General features: G+C 40.8%; 1 protein-coding gene across 1 annotated transcript in view; it reads right to left on the bottom strand.

The window, feature by feature from the left end:
• Nucleotides 1-18,746, bottom strand: part of LOC126088502 (adenosine deaminase-like protein) — a 79,515-nt gene extending 60,769 nt beyond the window's left edge. Inside the window, exons 1-2 of the mRNA XM_049906645.1 lie at nt 18,135-18,746; nt 17,910-18,055 (exon numbers count right to left, since the gene is read on the bottom strand). Of these exons, the coding sequence (XP_049762602.1) occupies nt 17,910-18,055; nt 18,135-18,173 (185 nt within the window). The 5' untranslated portion in view covers nt 18,174-18,746. The remainder of the gene's footprint in view (nt 1-17,909; nt 18,056-18,134) is intronic.
• Between the last annotated feature and the right edge of the window lie 657 nt (nt 18,747-19,403).

Below are 19,403 nucleotides of genomic sequence, written 5' to 3' on the forward strand. Positions count from 1 at the left end.
AAACACTGTCTGCCTGTGTCCATTCATGCGAATGGACAGTTTGTTGCTGGTCATTCCCACTTAGAAAGCTTCACAGTGTAGGCAGGTCAGTTGGTAAATCACGTGGGTACTTTCTTTCACACATGGCTCTGCCTTTGATCATGTACACCTTCCGGGTTACAGGACTGGAGTAGATGGTGGTGGGAGGGTGCATGGGACAGGTTTTACACTGTGGGCGGTTACAAGGGTAGGAGCCAGAGGGTAGGGAAGGTGGTTTGGGGATTTCATAGGGATGAACCAAGAGGTTACCAAGGTTAGGTGGACGGTGGAAAGACACTCTTGGTGGAGTGGGGAGGATTTCATGAAGAATGGATCTCATTTCAGGGCAGGATTTGAGGAAGTCGTATCCCTGCTGGAGAGCCACATTCAGAGTCTAATCCAGTCCCGGAAAGTATCCTGTCACAAGTGGGGCACTTTTGGGGTTCTTCTGTGGGAGGTTCTGGGTTTGAGGGGGTGAGGAAGTGGCTCTGGTAATTTGCTTCTGTACCAGGTCGGGAGGGTAGTTGCGGGATGCGAAAGCTGTTTTCAGGTTGTTGGTGTAATGGTTCAGGGATTCCGGACTGGAGCAGATTCGTTTGCCACGACAACCTAGGCTGTAGGGAAGGGACCGTTTGATGTGGAATGGGTGGCAGCTGTCATAGTGGAGGGACTGTTGCTTGTTGGTGGGTTTGATGTGGACGGATGTGTGAAGTGGCATGGGATTTGGAGTAGGACCAGGTGAATCTGATGGAACCAAAGGAGTTGAGGTTGAAGAGGAAATTCTGGAGTTCTTCTTCACTGTGAGTCCAGATCATGAAGATGTCATCAATAAATCTGTACCAAACTTTGGGTTGGCAGGCCTGGGTAACCAAGAAGGCTTCCTCTAAGTGACCCATAAATAGGCTGCTGTACAAGGGGGCCATCCTGGTACCCATGGCTGTTCCCTTTAATTGTTGGTATGTCTGGCCTTCGAAAGTGAATAAGTTGTGAGTCAGGATGAAGCTAGCTAAGGTAATGAGGAAAGAGGTTTTAGGTAGGGTGGCAGGTGATTGGCGTGAAAGGAAGTGCTCCATCGCAGCGAGGCCCTGGACGTGCAGAATATTTGTGTATAAGGAAGTGGCATCAATGGTTACAAGGATGGTTTCCGGGTATGCTTCACACATAGATCTTTCCACATACACATGAAGTTCTACTAACCATTGCCTGTCATCATTTGCTTGTCTTCTTTTGAACCAAGAGAACAACAGCCTTTGCTTTCTTTGCATTTTCCAAATTTATTTGTTAAACCGTGTTCGGTCTTTTCTGTCCTTAATCCACTCACTAGGCACTTAGTTCTCCAGACCATGATTTACAGCCTGTTTAAGCTGGTGCCCATAATTTCTCTATGTCCATCTACCTGGAAGTGATGTCAGTTCACTGTTTCTGTGAGATCTTAACAACAGCTTATCTGCTCTTTTTACAGAAACAATCTCCTGGCCTTCTCAACTAATTCATTAACTTTCATGACCATAGTCACCATTATGATACCGTTATCACTAATCACCATCTATGTACTTATACTGTTAATAAGGTCCAGACTGTTTGTAGCTACAAGATTTAAGATATTTCAATCATGTATGAGTTCCCAGACTAGATGCTTAAGACAGTTTTCAAAAACTTGTGTTCAAAAATACTTCGCAAGACTGTCTGTCTGTACCTCCACAATCAATCCATAAATGTCACAATCTATACTCAGTAGGTTAAAGTCTCCTTCAATGAGTATTACATGATCTTGGTATTTATGAGCTACTGACCTACACTTTCTTCAGATGGCTCTACACTGTCACAGTGGAATCTGTTGGCCAGTAAAAACATCCAGCAATTAACTTGGTTCCACCTAGACTTGTTATATACAATCAGATAACTTGACTGTCACCCCTCAACTTCAACCTCAACAGACAATACTTTTGTCGATTGCAATGAACACTCCTCCTCCTATGGTGTCTAATCTGTCTTTCCGATATATGTTCCATGACATGTTAAATATCTCAAAGCCTTCTGCTTCAGGTTTCAGCCAGCTCTTGGCCCCAAGAATAATATGAGAATGAGAACTTTCGGGGGACAGTAAATTCAGGAATTTCATTACGAATACTTTGACAGGTTACTAATAAAATTTTGACAGTCACAGTGCCTTTACTCTGAATGTGGTCTGCCTTCCCTTTCTGTGTGTCAACTGGCGAGTGTTCATCAGAGTACCTCAAACTATCACCTATCCTAAAAAGAGCCCATGTGCACTCTACAAGTACTCTGCTATCCGAGTAGCTGCAGCCCTGCCCCCCCTCCCCTTTCAAAGGGAGTCCTACAAATTCCTCTTCTCCTCCCCCCACCCCTACCCCCCGATAACACAGGTCTAGAAATCTGCAGCCAAGACTCACAGCGTAGATGAAGCCTTTGGTTGCAACACTCCACTCAGCTCCAAACCAAAGCACTCTGATCGGCTCTGAGAACAATGCTCCATATTTTGAGCTCTGCTTGCACCTTTTGCACAAGGCCGTTAGCCTTCACCACCTCCGCCAGTCAACTGTATGAACTGAGGAGGACCTCAGAACCCATGCAACAGGCGTCGTTGGTGCTGATGTGAACCACAATTTGCAGATGACTACACCCTACACACCTGAATGAGATTATCACTCTGCAGCGGAGTGTGCGCTGATATGAAACTTCCTGGCAGATTAAAACTGTGTGCCCGACCGAGACTCGAACTCGGGACCTTTGCCTTTCGCGGGCAAGTGCTCTACCATCTGAGCTACCGAGCTCTGCCAGGAAGTTTCATATCAGCGCACACTCTGCTGCAGAGTGATAATCTCATTCTGGGAACATCCCCCAGGCTGTGGCTAAGCCATGTCTCCGCTATATCCTTTCTTTCAGGAGTGCTAATTCTGCAAGGTTCGCAGCAGAGCTTCTGTAAAGTTTGGAAGGTAGGAGACGAGATACTGGCAGAAGTAAAGCTGTGAGTACCGGGCGTGAGTCGTGCTTCGGTAGCTCAGTTGGTAGAGCACTTGCCCGCGAAAGGCAAAGGTCCCGAGTTCAAGTCTCAGTCGGGCACACAGTTTTAGTCTGCCAGGAAGTTTCACCCTACACACCTGCCTGGCAGGCGTACCGAGTGTAAATTGGCTTTCTTTCAAGATGGGAATGCACTGAAGTCTGAGGCCGAAGCCAGAAAGATAGATGATAAGCAGCTGTACAAGATGAAAGGAAGTCTAAGAGGGCAGATCATATAAGATATGTAGAAAGAGGGAGAGGGGAGAAACGAAAGGAAGTTGGAGACAGAGGAAGAGAGAGTAATGAGAAGGGGAGAGGGGTGGAAAGAGGGGAGGGGACGAAAGAGAGAGAGAAGAGAGGGGGGAAGGGAGAGGAGGGAGAGGGAGGGGGAAAGAGAGAGAGAGAGAGAGAGAGAGAGAGAGAGAGAGAGAGAGAGAGAGAGATAATGTCCATAGGTAGTACATGATCTGGCTGGGGAAGGAGTGGTGTGGATATTGGCAGAAGAGAAAGGTAAGGTAAGGTAAGATAGTAGGAAACAGGATAGTAGAGGTTTAGGCCCAGGGGATTGAGAGAATGCAGGATATGTTGGAGAGACAATTCCTAACCGTTAATTCAGAGAAACTTGTGCTCGAAGGGAGCATCCAAGTGGAAAATGTGGTGTCACCGCCAGACACCACACTTGCTAGGTGGTAGCTTTAAATCGGCCGCGGTCCATTAGTACATGTCGGACCCGCGTGTCGCCACTGTCAGTAATTGCAGACCGAGCGCCACCACACGGCAGGTCTAGAGACGTACTAGGACTCGCCCCAGTTGTATGACGACTTTGCTAGCGACTACACTGATGAAGCCTTTCTCTCATTTGCCGAGAGACAGTTAGAATAGCCTTCAGCTAAGTCCATGGCTACGACCTAGCAAGGCGCCATTAGCCTTACAGTGCCTGTATTTAAAGAGTCTCATTTGTATCGTCAAGAGCGATGTACCACAATGATGGATTAAAGTTAAGTAGTACCGCAGCTCCGTACTTTTCTTTATAGCATTCATTAAGTATCCTGTTCCAGACTTCACGCCAGTCGGCGTGAGTTGACGCGTGCCCTTTCGGTTTCCTCGCCTTGTGTCTAGACTGTCTTGTCTAGACAAAACAGAAAACGTACTGCAGAAGCTGTTAAAGTCATTTGTGTTGTAGTGTACAGCATGTCCAGCAACTGGATGGTCAAGTATTCTGTTGGCTACAGTTTGGTGTTGGCCATTCGTGCAAGTACATAGTTGGTTACATATCATTCACACACAGAATACTGCACAGTAATTTTAGCACAGCTGGTATATTGGTTATGTGCCATCTGCACAGAGAATGCTGCACAGTAATTGCAACATAACTGATATATAACATGGCTGTTTTCATACACGGCCCTGCCTTTTATAGGACAGGAAATGCTTGAATGGACTGTAGTAAGAGGTAATGAGTGGGTTATGAAATCAGTCTGGCACCTGGGTTTACACAATGGAATGACCCATGGGTGCAGGATTGGAAAGGGATGGGCAAGGATATTCTGTAGCTTGGGTGGATGGCAGAACACTGCTTTGGGTGATGTGAGTAGGACGTTGGATAGGATGTTCCTCATCTCTAGGCATGGCGAGAGGTAGTCAGAGCCCTGTTGAAGAGTGTGGTTGAGCTTTTGAAGCCCACGGTGATACTGGATGCTTAGAAGCAGTGATATTCTGTGGCTGGTTAACAGGTTTACTTGTGTCAGAGGAGGAGATGGCACAGGAGATCTTGCCATGTATTAGCAGGATAAGGTATTGCCTGTTAATAAAGGCTCTGATAAAGTTATTGTTACAATTAAGTGCCTGGCAGAGGTTTATCAAACCACCTTCAAGCTGTTTCTCTACTGTTCCGCCCTCAAAACACTGTGTGGGAAAAATGAGCTTTGGTTTATCTTATTTTATGATGATTATCATTTCTCCCTATGTGGGTGGGTGCAAACAAAATATTTTCACACTCTCACAAAAAAGCTGGTGATTGAAATTTCACGAGAAGATCCTGATGCAACAAAAAATGCCTCTGTCTTAATTAATGCCACATCAATTCACGTATCAAGTTCAAGACGCTCTCTCTCCTATTTTGCAATAACACAAAATAAGCTGCCCTCCTTTAAACTTTTTTGATGTCTTCTGTCAGTCCCATCTGATGCAGATCCCACACCACACAGCAATACTTCAGAAGAGGGTAGGCAGGTATGGTGTAAGCTCTCTGTTTAGTGGATCTGTTGCACTTTCTAAATATTCTGTCAATAAATCACAGTTTTTGATTTGTTTTCATCACACCTTATCTATGTAATCATTCCAAGTTAAGATATTCATAATTGTAATCCCTATGTATTTATTTGAATTTACAGCCTTTATATTTACGTGACTCATTATGTACCGAAATTTAGCAGATTTCTTTCAGTACTCATGTGGATGACTTCACGCTCTTCATTATTTAAATTAAATTGCCATTTATCACATCATACAGACATCTTGTACAAATCATTTTACAATTGGTTTTGATCATCTGATGACTTTACAAGATGGTAAATGACAGCATCAGCTGCAGAAATTCTAAAAGAGCTGCTCAGATTGTCTCCTATGTTGTTCAAATAGATCAGGAATGGCAGAGGGCCTATAACACTTTCTTGGGGAATGCCATATATTACCTCTGTTTTACTGGATGACTTTCCATCAATTACTACAAACTGTGACTTTCCTGAGAGAAACTCACGAATCAAGTTGCACAACTGAGGCAATATTCCATTGGCATGCGATTTGATTAGAAGTTGCTTGTGAGGATCGGTGTCAAAAGCCTTCTGGAAATCTAAAAATATGGAATCAATTTGACATCCCCTATCAACATCACTCTTTACATTGAATGTCACCAGCATTGTTATTGCACATTGAAGTTATTGATTGCACCTTGCCACTGGTGTACTTTACATATGACCAGAACCTCTCTGAGCTTATTGCCAGATTTCAAGACAGTTTTGTTGTGGCAACTATTAAAAGCACCTCACACAGGAGTTCATGCTAGATTCTGAGCTTTAGTAAAACTTCACCAGTCTTGCATTTTGCGTCCTTTTAAATTTGGCGTGCTTTTTTCATTGCTTCTGCAACAGTTTTTTGACCCATTTTGTGTACTACGGGGGAATCAGTGCCATCTCTTATTAATTTATTTGGTAAGTATCTCTCAATTGTGGTCAATACTATTTCTTTGAGTTCAAACCACATCTGATCTATGCTTACGTAGTCAGATAAGAAGGAGTGGAGATGGTCTCTTAGAAAGGCATATAGTAATTTTTCTCTGCTTTTTTTTAAATAGATATACTTTGTGTTTATTTTTGGTGAGTTTGGATATTACAGTACTTTGTCTCGCTACAACAGTTTTGTGATCACTGGTCTCATTTCCACTTCAAGTGGACTTCTGAACTAACTGTTCAAAATAATTTTCTGAGAAACCATTTACTGCCAGCTTTAAACACGTATTTTTGCCAACACATTGAGGGAACATTGTGAAGTCACCAACAAGTTTATCTCTATGAGTGACTTACCTATTTGAAAAAAAGACTCAAGCTTTCTTTGAATTGTTCAGCAACTGAATCACCTGAGCATGGGGTCAGTAAAAGGAAACAATTATCAATTTATTCTGGTTGTCAAGTATAATCTCTACCCATACTAACTCACCGGAACTATCTACTACAATCTCACTACAAGGTAAAACATTTCTGACAGCAATAAACACTCACCACCAACTGTATTTAATCTATCCTTCCTGAAATTGGTTAGGTCCTTTGTACAAATTGTGACTGAACACGTTCCCACCTTTAGCTAGCTTTCCATATCTATAACGATTTGAGTTTTAGTGATTTCTATTAGTGCTTGGGGCTCTGATTCTTTCCCAACACAACTACAATTTATAATTGCAATACCAATTGTTGCTAGGTCTACCATCCTCTGTTTGCCCTGCACCCTTTTAGACTGACACCCTTACAGTAGTTTCCCAAGACCCATTCCATCAGCTCATGCTTTCCACTGCAAATGCAGCATTCATGGTGAGACTGTAAGGAGAAGACTTTTTGACGAGGAATGGGTGACAGCTGTCAAAGTGGAGGTACTATTGGTGGTTGGTTCACTTCTGCATCTATATCTACATCTACACTCTGTAAAGCACCGTGAGGTGAATGACACAAGATATGTCCCATTGTACCAGTTATTAGGGTTCCTTCTTGTTATATTTACATATGGAGCTCGAGAAGACTGATTGTTTTAATGCCTCTGTGCATGCAGTAATTATTCTAACCTTATCCCCATAATCCCTATGTGAGCAATACTTAAAGGGTTGTAGTATATTCTTAGAGTAATCATTTAAAGCCGGTTCTTGTAACTTTGTTAATAGACTTTCTCAGGATAGTTTATGTCTGTCTTCAAGAGTCTTCCAGTTCAGTTCCTTCAGTATCTCTGTGACACTCTCCCACAGATTAAACAAACCTGTGACCATTCGTACTGCACTTCTCTGTATAGGTTCAATATCTGCTGTTAGTCCCGTCTGGTATGTCTTCCACAAACTTGAGCAGTATTATAGAACTGGTTGCATGAGTGAATTGTAAGCAATCTCCTTTGTAGGTTGAATGTACTTCCCCAGTATTCCACCAATAAACCAAAACTTGCAATAAACAGATGTATTTATGGAGCCATCTGACAGGTGGAGATTAACATATACGTACAGGCCACAATGAGTTTAGTATTATTGGATTTTGACGTAGCTGTTGAGATTGACGAGGAAAGAGCAAATGATGTTCTTGTCATGATTCCAGATCATGAAAATGTCATTAATGAATGTGAAACAGACAAAGGGTTGTATGTTGGTATAGGTTAGTGCCATGGCAGTACCATGGATCTGTTTAGTACCATGGATCTGTTTATGGATTCCGCCTTCAAAAGTGAAATAATTGTGGATCAGGAGGTGATTGATAATTAGGATTAGGAAAGAGTGGTGGGTCTGTTATCAGGACGACGATGGGAAAGGTAGTGTTCCATGGGGATGTCACATCCACAGTTGCTAGTAATGGTTAACGGGGCAAGAAATGTGAAAAGCTGGTGAAGAAAGTGAGCAGTGTCTTGTATGTAGGATGGAAGGTTATGGACAATAGTTTGAAGTGTTGGTCAACAAAAGCAGAGGTTCATTCTGTGGGAGTATTATGAGCAGCCACAAAGGAGTCACCAGGAGAGAGGTCAGTGAGGTTGGGTTGGGTTTGTGAAGTTTAGGAAATAGGTAAAAGGTTAAGGGGGGGGGGGGGGGGGGGAAGGGGGAGTTGCTGGTGTGAGGAGGAAGGTGGATTCAAGTGTGAGGTTTTGGGATGGATCTAAGATCTTGAGGAGCTGCTGGAGGCCATGATGGACTTCTGTCTGTGTCAATGAGGCATACAAGCCACCACCCTACCATGGCACAGACCATGGTTGATGGAGAATACATTGGCGCATGTGAGTGTAAGAATTCCAAGGTCCAGTCCATGAAGAGGCTTCTGCAAGTAATTTAGTTGCCCCCTTACACAATCTCCTACTTGACACTTCTGTAGAATATACACATCTTTAATCTCAGCTGCATTGCTCCAAATCATAATGAAGAGAGGGCAGTATTGACTGGAAATGAGCAAAGAACACTAGCAATCCTGCTGCACATTAATACGGTGAGAGGCATTTCTAAGCACAAGTGTACAGATGTGTTTTAGTTAACTTATTCTTATGTCCATGCCAAATCAATTTGTTATTCATCTAGAGGCCAAGGAATTTCATACAATGAGTTTCATTGTTTATGAAACAGTGAAGAGTTTTCAGTACTGCTTGAAATGTACTTTGAAGTTTTCACTGGAGCTATTTCTCTCTATTATGTAACACCCTCTCTCTATGATATAAAATATTTTGATTCCAAATTTTAGCCAACATTCTCTCAGGTTCCCCTGTAACTGTCCCAAATCTGTTTGAATGAAAAGTGGAGCCACAGAAAAGAATTAAAATTATTATCTGGTAAATTTCTTGTCAATATTTGTCCTGTAAATTCTCTATGAATAGTGAGTCAGTGTCAGCATTTATCATTCTGTGAAATTGTATATTTTCCTTCTTAACTAAACCTAAATGATGTATATAAAATAACAATATACAATAATTTACAAATAGTACCACTTTACATAATACACTTCATATATTTGCCGGCCGGTATGGCCGTGCGGTTCTAGGCGCTTCAGTCTGGAACTGCGTGACCGCTACGGTCGCAGGTTCGAATCCTGCCTCGGGCATGGATATGTGTGATGTCCTTAGGTTAGTTAGGTTTAAGTAGTTCTAAGTTCTAGGGGACTGATGACCATAGATGTTAAGTCCCATAGTGCTCAGGGCCATTTGAACCATTTTTGAACTTCATATATTTAAATATTATTTAATCAAGTAAAAGCGTTGATGCTGTATATATGACTTTTAAAGATTTTCCAAGATTTTCCAAATGTTTTGACCTCACTATTTGCTTTTATGTGCTCAGGAAGCTTGTTACAAAGTTTCACTTCTATATGGATATTGCATTTCTGTGGGAGGAAACTGTAGATACAGGTCAGATGTACGTTACACTTGTGACTGGTTTAGTGATTATAAATAGCACAACTTTAAAAAAAAATTACTATCCTTACCCATTACATTTACTTTAAGAAATTTAAGTTTCCATAATGTAGACACATGTTAAAGGTCAGATACCACAGAGCTCAAACAGTGGTTTTTCGTGAGTCTATTTGTTTGCATCCAAACATAATTCTAATGCCCCTTTTTTGCACTCCAAACATGCTAATAATTCATTTTGAGTTTCTCCAATGGGCTCTTATTTACGGTGAGAAGGCAAGCATGCTTGATACACTCTCTCTGCTGTTTTCTAACTACAGGAGGATTTTAGTGAGCAAAGAAAATAGCAAGTTTTGCTTAATTCTGTTGCTGCTATTTTATTCTTATGATAGATAAACCACTTAAAAGGGTGCTCATGTCATAGACGAGAGTTGGATGTAGAAAAAAATTATCAATTGCTGTTGCATTATATCCATCTGTTCTTGGTGCTACTGTTATTGTAGAGAACACACCAAAGCTGGACCTCAGTATTTCTACAAGTCCTAGACCAATACTGCCCAAGTTTACATCATATCACATATAATGACCTGACAACCATTTTTATTACATTTTATTGGTACTCTCTCTCTCTCTCTCTCTCTCTCTCTCTCTCTCTCTCTCTCTCTCCCTCCCCTCCCTCTCTTTCTAACTGCCTGATGAAGTTTAAAATATTTCCCATTGGAGGCCGACAGCTGCTATTGTTAGTTTTCAGGTCTGTTATTGAAACTAAAGTACATGAAGAGCTGTTTGATACATCACTTGTTTAGATCTATGGCCAGATACTTTATTTAATTTCTTGTGTGTATAGCCACTACCTCTTTTCCTTCTTTCTGGCTAGAGTAATGTGACTCTAGCTTGTATCCGTTTTCCACTCAGAAATATTTCCCATTGTTCTGACTTCAAGGGCAGAATATTAGTTCACTGTGCATTCATCCTCTTCCTGTTGTCATAGAATTGTCTTCTGATAGCCATATGAGTAAAGTAAATTATTTATAGCTTTCAGCAAGAATGACCAACAAAAAGATTCCTTAATGCAAAAGAGACAGATGGACTGACCAATATTTACTCTAGGAGTTGCACCTGCCACACACACACACACACACAAAGAAAGCACAACTCATGCACACGTGACTGCAAACTCCAGCTTCTCGGACCGGAATGCAGCATCACATGGGATGCAAGCAACAATCTGGAGGGGGTGGGAAAGGGCAGGGATAGCAGTTTACGAGTAGGGAGGGAAACGAATGCTGTCTGGTGGTGTGTGCATGGACTAGACTGCCAACAGGTGCAGTGTCAGGAGGGTGTGGGCCAAGGATGTGGGGGGGAAAAAAAGAGCATGAAAGGAGAGGTGCAGGAAAATATAAACAGATGCATTGGCAGAGGGCTGCAAATAAACAGGGTATGTTACAAGAATGTGAAGGAGATGATAGGACAGAGGGGGTGGAAACTGTTGGGTGGAGGGTGTGGGGATAGTATGTTACCAAAGGCAGAAGCCGGTATAATTATGGGAGTGGAGAATGTGTTTTAAGGATAACTCCCATCTGTGCAATTTAGAAAAGCTAGTGGTGGAGGGAAGGATAAAAATGGCTCAGGTGGTGAAGCAGGCATTGAAATTAACGATGTAATGTTTAGCTGCATGTTGTGCCACAGTGCGGTCTACTTTGCTCTTTGCCACAGTTTGGCAGTGGCCGTTCATCCTGGTGGGCATCTGGTTGGTAGTCATACCAATATAAAAAGCTGTGCACTGATTGCAGCAGAGCTGGTAAATGACAGGGTCTCACCAAGGCCTTCACAGACAAGCACTACCCCCAGACCTAGTCTGCAAACAGGTCTCCCATGTCATTTCCCGTCACAACCCCAATCCTCCCACCAACCTCAGAAACGAGCCCCTTCGTCACCCAATACCCCCCCGGACTGAAACAACTGACCCACATCCTTCACTAGCTCTTTGATTACCTATCATCATGTCCTTGAAATGAGGGACATCCTACATGATATACTTTCCACCTGTCCTAAAGTAATGTTCCATCACCCACACAATATCCGCAACATCCTAGTCCATCCCTATGCCACTCCCAATCCTTACCCCTTGCCACAAGGATCATATCCCTGTGGAAGACCTAGGTTGCCCAATCCACCCACCCAGCGCTTCCTATTCCAGTCCTGTCACAGGTTTATCCTATCCCATCAGGGTCCAGGCCACCTGTGAAAGCAGCCATGTCATTTACCAGTTCTGCTGCAATCATTGCACAGCTTTTTATATTGGTATGACTACCAACCAGTTGTCTACCAGGATGAACGGCCACCACCAAGCTGTGAGCAAGAACAAAGTGACCTTCCTGTGGCACAACATGCAGCTGAACATCACACACTTGATTTCAATGGCTGGTTCACTATCTGAGCCACATGGATCCTCCCATTCACTACCAGCTTTTCTGAACTGTGCAGATGGGAATTATCCTTACAAAACATTCTCTGCTCCCGTAATTATCCTGGCCTCAACCTATGTAACATACTGTCCCCACACCCTCCACCCAAGAGTTTCCGCTTCCTCCAAGCAATAGTTTCCACCACCTCTCTCCTATTGTCTCCTCCCCATTATCGTAACCCACCCTGTTTTTTTTGCAGACCTATGCCAACGCATTTCCTTTTTTCCCCACCTCCCTGCGCAACAACAACCTGATGCTGTGCCTGTTGGCAGTCTAGTCCCTCAAGACTCCACCAGACAGCATTCGTCTCTCTCCCCATCTCCACACCCATACACTGCTATCCCTTCCTGTTCCCCACCCCCTCCAGATTGCTGCTTGCATCCCGGCCACTGACGTAGGCTGTGGCTGAAAGCTACATGTGAGGGTCTTTTAATCTGGCCTGCCTGCAACTTGACGTGTCTTCTTTGTGGTGAGTAACAAGTCATCTTTTCCTACATTCTTGATATTTCTAGCTGGATTTTCCATTGTTTAGCTGCAGACACCTAACTTACAATGCCACATTTCAACCCACATTTTATCAAATAGTATATGAAGGCTAACACTCCTGTAATTAGCGGGCAGGCAAGAACGATGGAACAACCCACCCCACTAAGTGATATACAGTCATAAAGTGTGCTATCTGCGCTGTGAATATGATCCAAGTGTACTGGAGTGTACAGAAAGGTCAGTGCTTCACTCACTAGGTTTGGTGCTGAGATGCATAACTTTGATTATCTATATTTACTGTTTAATTGTCTGTACAGTGATCTAATAGTACTGAAGATATTATCCACACTGATGGCTTTCTAACCAAAATGTCAGTCAGTCTAAACTGATATTCAAAGCTTAATTAAATATTTCAGTAAATGTTCTAAACCATTGGGGGACTGAACCAACAAATCATAAGCACACCCAGAATGGACAGGCATGAGACTGTTAGGCTAGCTCACTTGCCGGTCTTCGACAAGTATTCCAACAGGCAATACGAGTCTGCAATGCACAATTCCTAAAAGTGTAAAAGTGAATTAATGTTTGAATTTGACTCAGAAAATCTTTATGTACAATATCATAATGACATCAAAATCGTGTGAAGAAAGTGTCATGAACTTTCCTGTTGCTCGATAAGTGATAATTAGAATCCGTTACCTTTGATGCAAACATTGCTGAGAGACTGGCTTTCAAATAGTTTCTTTTTATGAAGGTTTATTCTCCTGATTTTGAGATTGAGAGCAATAAAACTCAGGTGACATCACTTTGTTTTGGTTTTCATTGTAGTGATGTAAAGATTTTCCCACTAGTCATTCCAATATTCACCATTAATTGAATACATTTTTGGAGATGTGACCAACAGAGAAGAAAGCCAATGGGGACAATGAGACAGCTTTAGAAGATATGAGGTAAGGAAACCTTCACCTGGTGAGCTAGGGAAGAAACAGGGGAAAACTGCTGGATCTCTTCATTACGATTTGGTCAATATAGCCCTGCACATGCAACAATTAGCAAAGAACAACTTCTGCTGTAAGCATGCCTGACACAGTAATGTGTCACGGAAGGAAGATTCCTTCTTTGGCCCTTATTTGCTAGTTAACTGGCTAGTTAGGAAGGAGTAGGAACCTCTACACCTTCTTTAAATAGTTGTACCTCCTGAAGATATATCCTTCCCGACCATCTGTCTCTTCGTGAATTTAATAAATTTATTAAACTTTTGTATATTTTTTTAACACACAATATTGTGTCAAATAGATAACTGCAAATCTAGTACAGGCCTTTCCTACGAGTATGGAATTCTGTTACTTGTTTTTCACTGTATTTGATCCTTTGGGGTGTTTTTTTCTAGCAAAAATGGAGAGTTTCATTTGAATTGTGATATACACAATCACAATAAAAGATGCAAAAATTATTTTCATGTAGATTTTGTGTCCTTGTCTAGGGTTTACAGTAGGGTTTTGTAATTTGCTGCAAAAGTCTTTAACATGTTGACGCCAGTGTATTGGAAATCGGGTACAATATTACTAAACAGAGTGGAGTGTGGGGCCACTGGTAGGCACAGTGGGTCAGACATAAACCTCTGTCGTGTCCACTGGTGGCCTCACAGCTGTCAACATGTTGACAAACTCATATCAGACCAAAAGGATGGAATACGGAAACTCAATAAACTTGACAGAAAATTCAAAAGATTCTAGATTAACTGTTCCTCTAAATCATCTACATTCAAGGTGTTGCATGACAAATAACAATACTAACTGCAAACTGCATACTACTGTTTAAAATGTAGCCTATATAACTTTGGTTCTATAACAAAGAATCAATGAGGCCATGCAGATGTTAACAGTACGAGACAAACAGTGGCTATTTAATAAACTGAGAAAAGCACTCAGCTGCTTCGAAGTAGTAACTCTCTTGCTAACTGTAATGTGTGAAACATAACCTGAGAAAGCACACACAGTTTACAGCAGACTGATTACACTCAATTTATGACATTCACTTCTCTCTGTTAATGTATAGCTTAACTTGCCTACATCCCTGAAGGCTCTCCTGCTAAATGTGATGAATGAATGAGTAAATGAATAGGACCATACAATTTTTTGTAATATCTTTATGACTGGAATATTTGACATCCCTGTCGATGTCATGTACTGTGACTTTTGCTCTAGGTCTAATGTATTTGCATTATACTGGCTGTTATTATTTGTTACTGGTTCCTTTCGTGGCTCAAAAGAGATCATAGAATGTTGTGGGTGAGTGAGAAGTGAAGATACAAAGGTTGCTCAGAATGTAATACGACCCTTTCTTTATCTTTAACAATTATTTATTCCACACTACGAAAATTACACACAATATTTACAATCCTATTTTCTAACATAATCTCTTTCCAGTTCTACAGTCTTCCTCCAGTCAGACAAGGATGTGAATGCCCTATCGATACCAGTCCTTATTCTGGTAATGAATCCATTTCTTCACTATACGAATCACCTCCTCATTGTTCTCAAAATGACGTCCACAAATGCTGTCCTTTAATGAGCCAAACAAGTAGAAGTCTGAGGGAACTAGGTTAGGGCTGTAAGGTCAATGGGGTACCAATCCTGTTTCATGATGTATTCATAAGTCCTTAAATTTGTGTGAGGCTGAGCGTTTGTGTGGTGAATTGCAACCTCACTTTCTTTGCCGACTGGTAGCTGCACCACTGACTGCCGAGTTGTAACGTGTGATCCTTGCGAACAAGAACATCGGCGCCCTGCTATGTGTGAAATATGACAGCTGCGGGTCTCATTACCGCTGAAAATCGTGGAGCTCCACTGAACTGCCTTCTAATGACCTCATCCCCTCTGTGTCATGACCAATTGTACTCCTGTTGACTGCACATGCTTCACACACATATTTGTGAATGTTTCTCTCCCTGCATTGACATATTTGATGACAACACACTGCCTGTAAAGTAAAATAAATTTTGAAACACAGCTGCAGCTGCACTATCTATCAGAGGAAATGGAAATTTTTGCCTGTGCACTTGGGAAACTTCAAAGAATTCATACCTAATGTTTCGCATTCACTACATTGTTGTCAGCCGAGGAAAAAAATGGGGCATTCCTTTCTTGGCAAACCTCATAGATTGCAGTATAAAAAGAGAAAGGGGGGGGGGGGTATGTTAATGGGAATTAAGTTCAAGAGTTTGTTTGAATGCAAGGATGTGTTTCAGGGCAAGTTCCCATCTCTGGAGTTGCGAGAAACTGTATAAAGTGGGAGACTCCTAACAGCCTGTGTGGTGTATCAAGCACTCAGGAACCATAGGTCAAGCTGTACGCGGCATGTTCAGTAAACGGGTGCTGTGTGTCCCCCAGGCGCACAACTCTTCTATGTGCAGTTGCACCCAGCCAGTTCAGTGATAAAATCCAGATCAAAGGTTCTTGAAAAATAGATTGGGAAAGGTAAACTTTCTAGCTTAGAATCTTCTAATGACCTGTGGGAAGGAAACGCCAATCACAAGTCTTTGTTTTGCTTTGGAAGAAAATCAAAAGTGATTGTGATAACTCAATTTTTTCCCAATCTGTTGGTCACATGTAACACACTGATGAAAATAAGTGATGAAGTGGAAGAAAGAACTGGCATTCCAAATGACAAACAAAGGAAATAAAGGAACTGAAAATAGAAAACTGGAAAATGTAATTTGAATGGCACACCAAAATTGAAATAAAGAAAGAGAAGGGAACAAACATAACATATCATTGTTTTACACTCAAGAATACAATGAAAAAATCTGATATTCCCCAGTATGCATCAGGTGGAAATACCACAAGCAAGTCAGATAATATACTAATCCTTACCATTTAAAAGTGCATTATTTTAGGCACAGAATACAGAAAAGCCAAGGGAAATAAAATCAATAGAAAAAATTCTAAGTGTTGTGATGTCCAATCAATGGCAGGAATATCATAAAGAGGATGACTAAAAATTGAGTGAGCACAAGCATGAAAATTAAAGAAAGAACAGTCTGAGACTGCTAATAAACTCAAACAGCAACCTAAATAGAGAATCACAGAAAGCTGAAGGTGCACAAGAAAAGAACAATTTCAGATCCCGAAGGTGAGGAAGAATGGATTGAGTCACACAGTAGTGTGGGTGACAATAGTATGGTCCCCAATAGTAATTCACAGACATCTAATGATGAAGAAGAAAAAGTCGATAAAACAATAATTGAAAACGATAAAAAAACAAATAACATGAAGAAATCATATAAGAATGGTAAATTTCTTCTAGTTTCTTTTCCTGCAAAGAATATTTCAAACATGTCTGTATTGCTCAATGTATGTTTGAGGATGGTGAAATAGACATAATGGTTCTAAAATCTTGTAATAGTAAAATTAAAAAAAATCTTTTTCAGGTTGATAAACACGATCTTAGTATTATTAGACCATCACAGATTATTGACACGCCTCCTTTACAACTATCAAATATCATTAATGAACTTTTGAAATATGAATTCCAAACCACTGTGATGCATAAAGTTCCACTTATTTTCCGAGTAACTCTGGTTTTGTTTAGTATCAACTAAGGAATATTTTGCATCTTTACTACTGAAAATTTTGAATTCCACTATTGTAAACGGCTGATGTCTGCACTAACAATTTTTTTTTTACCTTTCTATTTACTATTTAATGTTCCATAACATTGTTAAGTATACTATTATATACATCTCAAATGACTAAAGAACCTGAAGATTAAGTCTGCACCCAGTATTCATTTATATTGTATTCCTAAACATCAAATAAACGTAGTTTCATTCCTTAGGGTGTCCGCTATCAGTGCCTTTACCTTCTACGTTCCATTTAAGCTACCACATGACAATCTTTTCTGAATCTAAATACCTAGTGTCTGCATACGAAATGTATAATTTTGATGAGATTTTATAATGCAAGAACATGAATGGTACAACACTGGGGTTCGCAATTTTTGAGTTGACCGTAATACAATTCCTACTTAAATTTTACAACATGTAGGGTTAAGCGAAATAATACTCTGTTGTTACGGCCCTATAGTGCAATTTAAAAGTGAAGAACAAAATTGAATTTGAAATGTAAGAACTGATATCTTCAATTACTTCTATAGCACTGAAAGGACATTTGTTCGTCCTAGAAACTATCCAATATTTGATAAGGTTTCATTATGTTACTGCTTTGATATCAAACTTATCGATCATGTGACGGAAAACAAAAGTCCGCCGTCGTGAAATCTTACTCATCTAAAGTTCGTTCATTCCCATGGCTGATGATAGCTTCACATTTCTTCCATGAATCACCGCTAGCTTCTGAACTGTTCTGTAGTTGACGAAGGGCATTCAGGGTTCTACTACTTAACGATCCATTTAAGTGAGCATGAAGTTCCTGTGAAATACATATTTGAGTATAATTTCAAAACATATAACTGTCATTTAAAATTGGCTGCTACAAATGAAAGAAATACCAATTTGGGAAGTTCCCTGCAAAACGTTGCTACATCCATTGCTTCGAGTTGCAGCGATTCCCGCGCTCAGAAACACAAACGGCCACAAAAATGTAAACATTAGTACAGGATGGAAGTAGTTATGCCAAATTTACGCAAAAGACAGCATAGACGTATCATTAAAACAAGTTAAGGCGGATATAATGAAATACCGGTGCTCCTTGAGTTAGTGTAAACGAATGTTTCAAGACCGGAAAGAAAGGAACAGAACGCGATGGAGGTTACTATGAACTGCATTGTGAAGGTAGCCATACTGACTTTAAAATTTAATCTAGATTTTCCTGCTCAAAACCCAACATAGAATAGTAGTATTCCATCAGCATAATACACGCCCGAAGTTCTATTGGTGTTTTGTAAACGTCATGTAGTATTTTATGCTTGAATTTCTGAAAATTTTAGGTGTAAGACAGAACGTAACGAAGTAATGGTAACGATAAAAGTTTTGTACATCGCTAAACATCAACTGATGAGGCAGATTTTTAAATAGTTTACAGCCATTTCCATTTCATCGGTACTCCATGAGGGCAGGACACAACATAGCGCTTTGCTTTCATTGAATTCCTTATAACGAAAACAGCACGGCAGTACGGCACTATTCGTCCTCAACCTCAAATATGTTATGACTTATGATTGTTATCCTTTCAAGTTTCAACGTTTTTACCGTAGTAACACAGCCAGTGTTGCCAAATCTGAAGCACAATTTCCCCCTGCATTGCATTTGAAATTCCCCTAAATTGTGCCAAAATCCCCTAAACAATTTATCGAACAATGGCTATATTACTACATTTCTACTTTTTTTGGGGGGGGGGGGGGGAGGGTGGGAGGGAAGTTGGGTGGTTTGTACCCTTTAAACAACTTGTAACGCTTTAGACGGCACAAATGTGAATTGCAATTCTTTTAGTAAATGCCACGATCTGCCACAATGCTTAAATCTTTACAAAGATTTACAAAAGTAATTTTAGAAGCCATAGATAAAGGAGAAAAAGTAACATGCATTTTCCTAGATCTCAGTAAAGAATTTGATACAGTTGATCATGAAATGCTATAAGTTAAACTTGAGGCACTAGGGAAAAGAAGGTGTTTGCAATTAAATAGTTTAGATCTTATCTAGCAGACAGAGTGCAGAGGGCAGAGATATCCGAAATTTCAAGTGTCTCAAATTATAGGGTGAAACATCTTTCAGATCGTTACATTTGAATATTGGAGTCAATGAAGAGAATATGTTAGGCT

Source organism: Schistocerca cancellata, chromosome 6 (assembly GCF_023864275.1).
Source record: "Schistocerca cancellata isolate TAMUIC-IGC-003103 chromosome 6, iqSchCanc2.1, whole genome shotgun sequence".
NCBI classification, from domain to species: domain Eukaryota; kingdom Metazoa; phylum Arthropoda; class Insecta; order Orthoptera; family Acrididae; genus Schistocerca; species Schistocerca cancellata.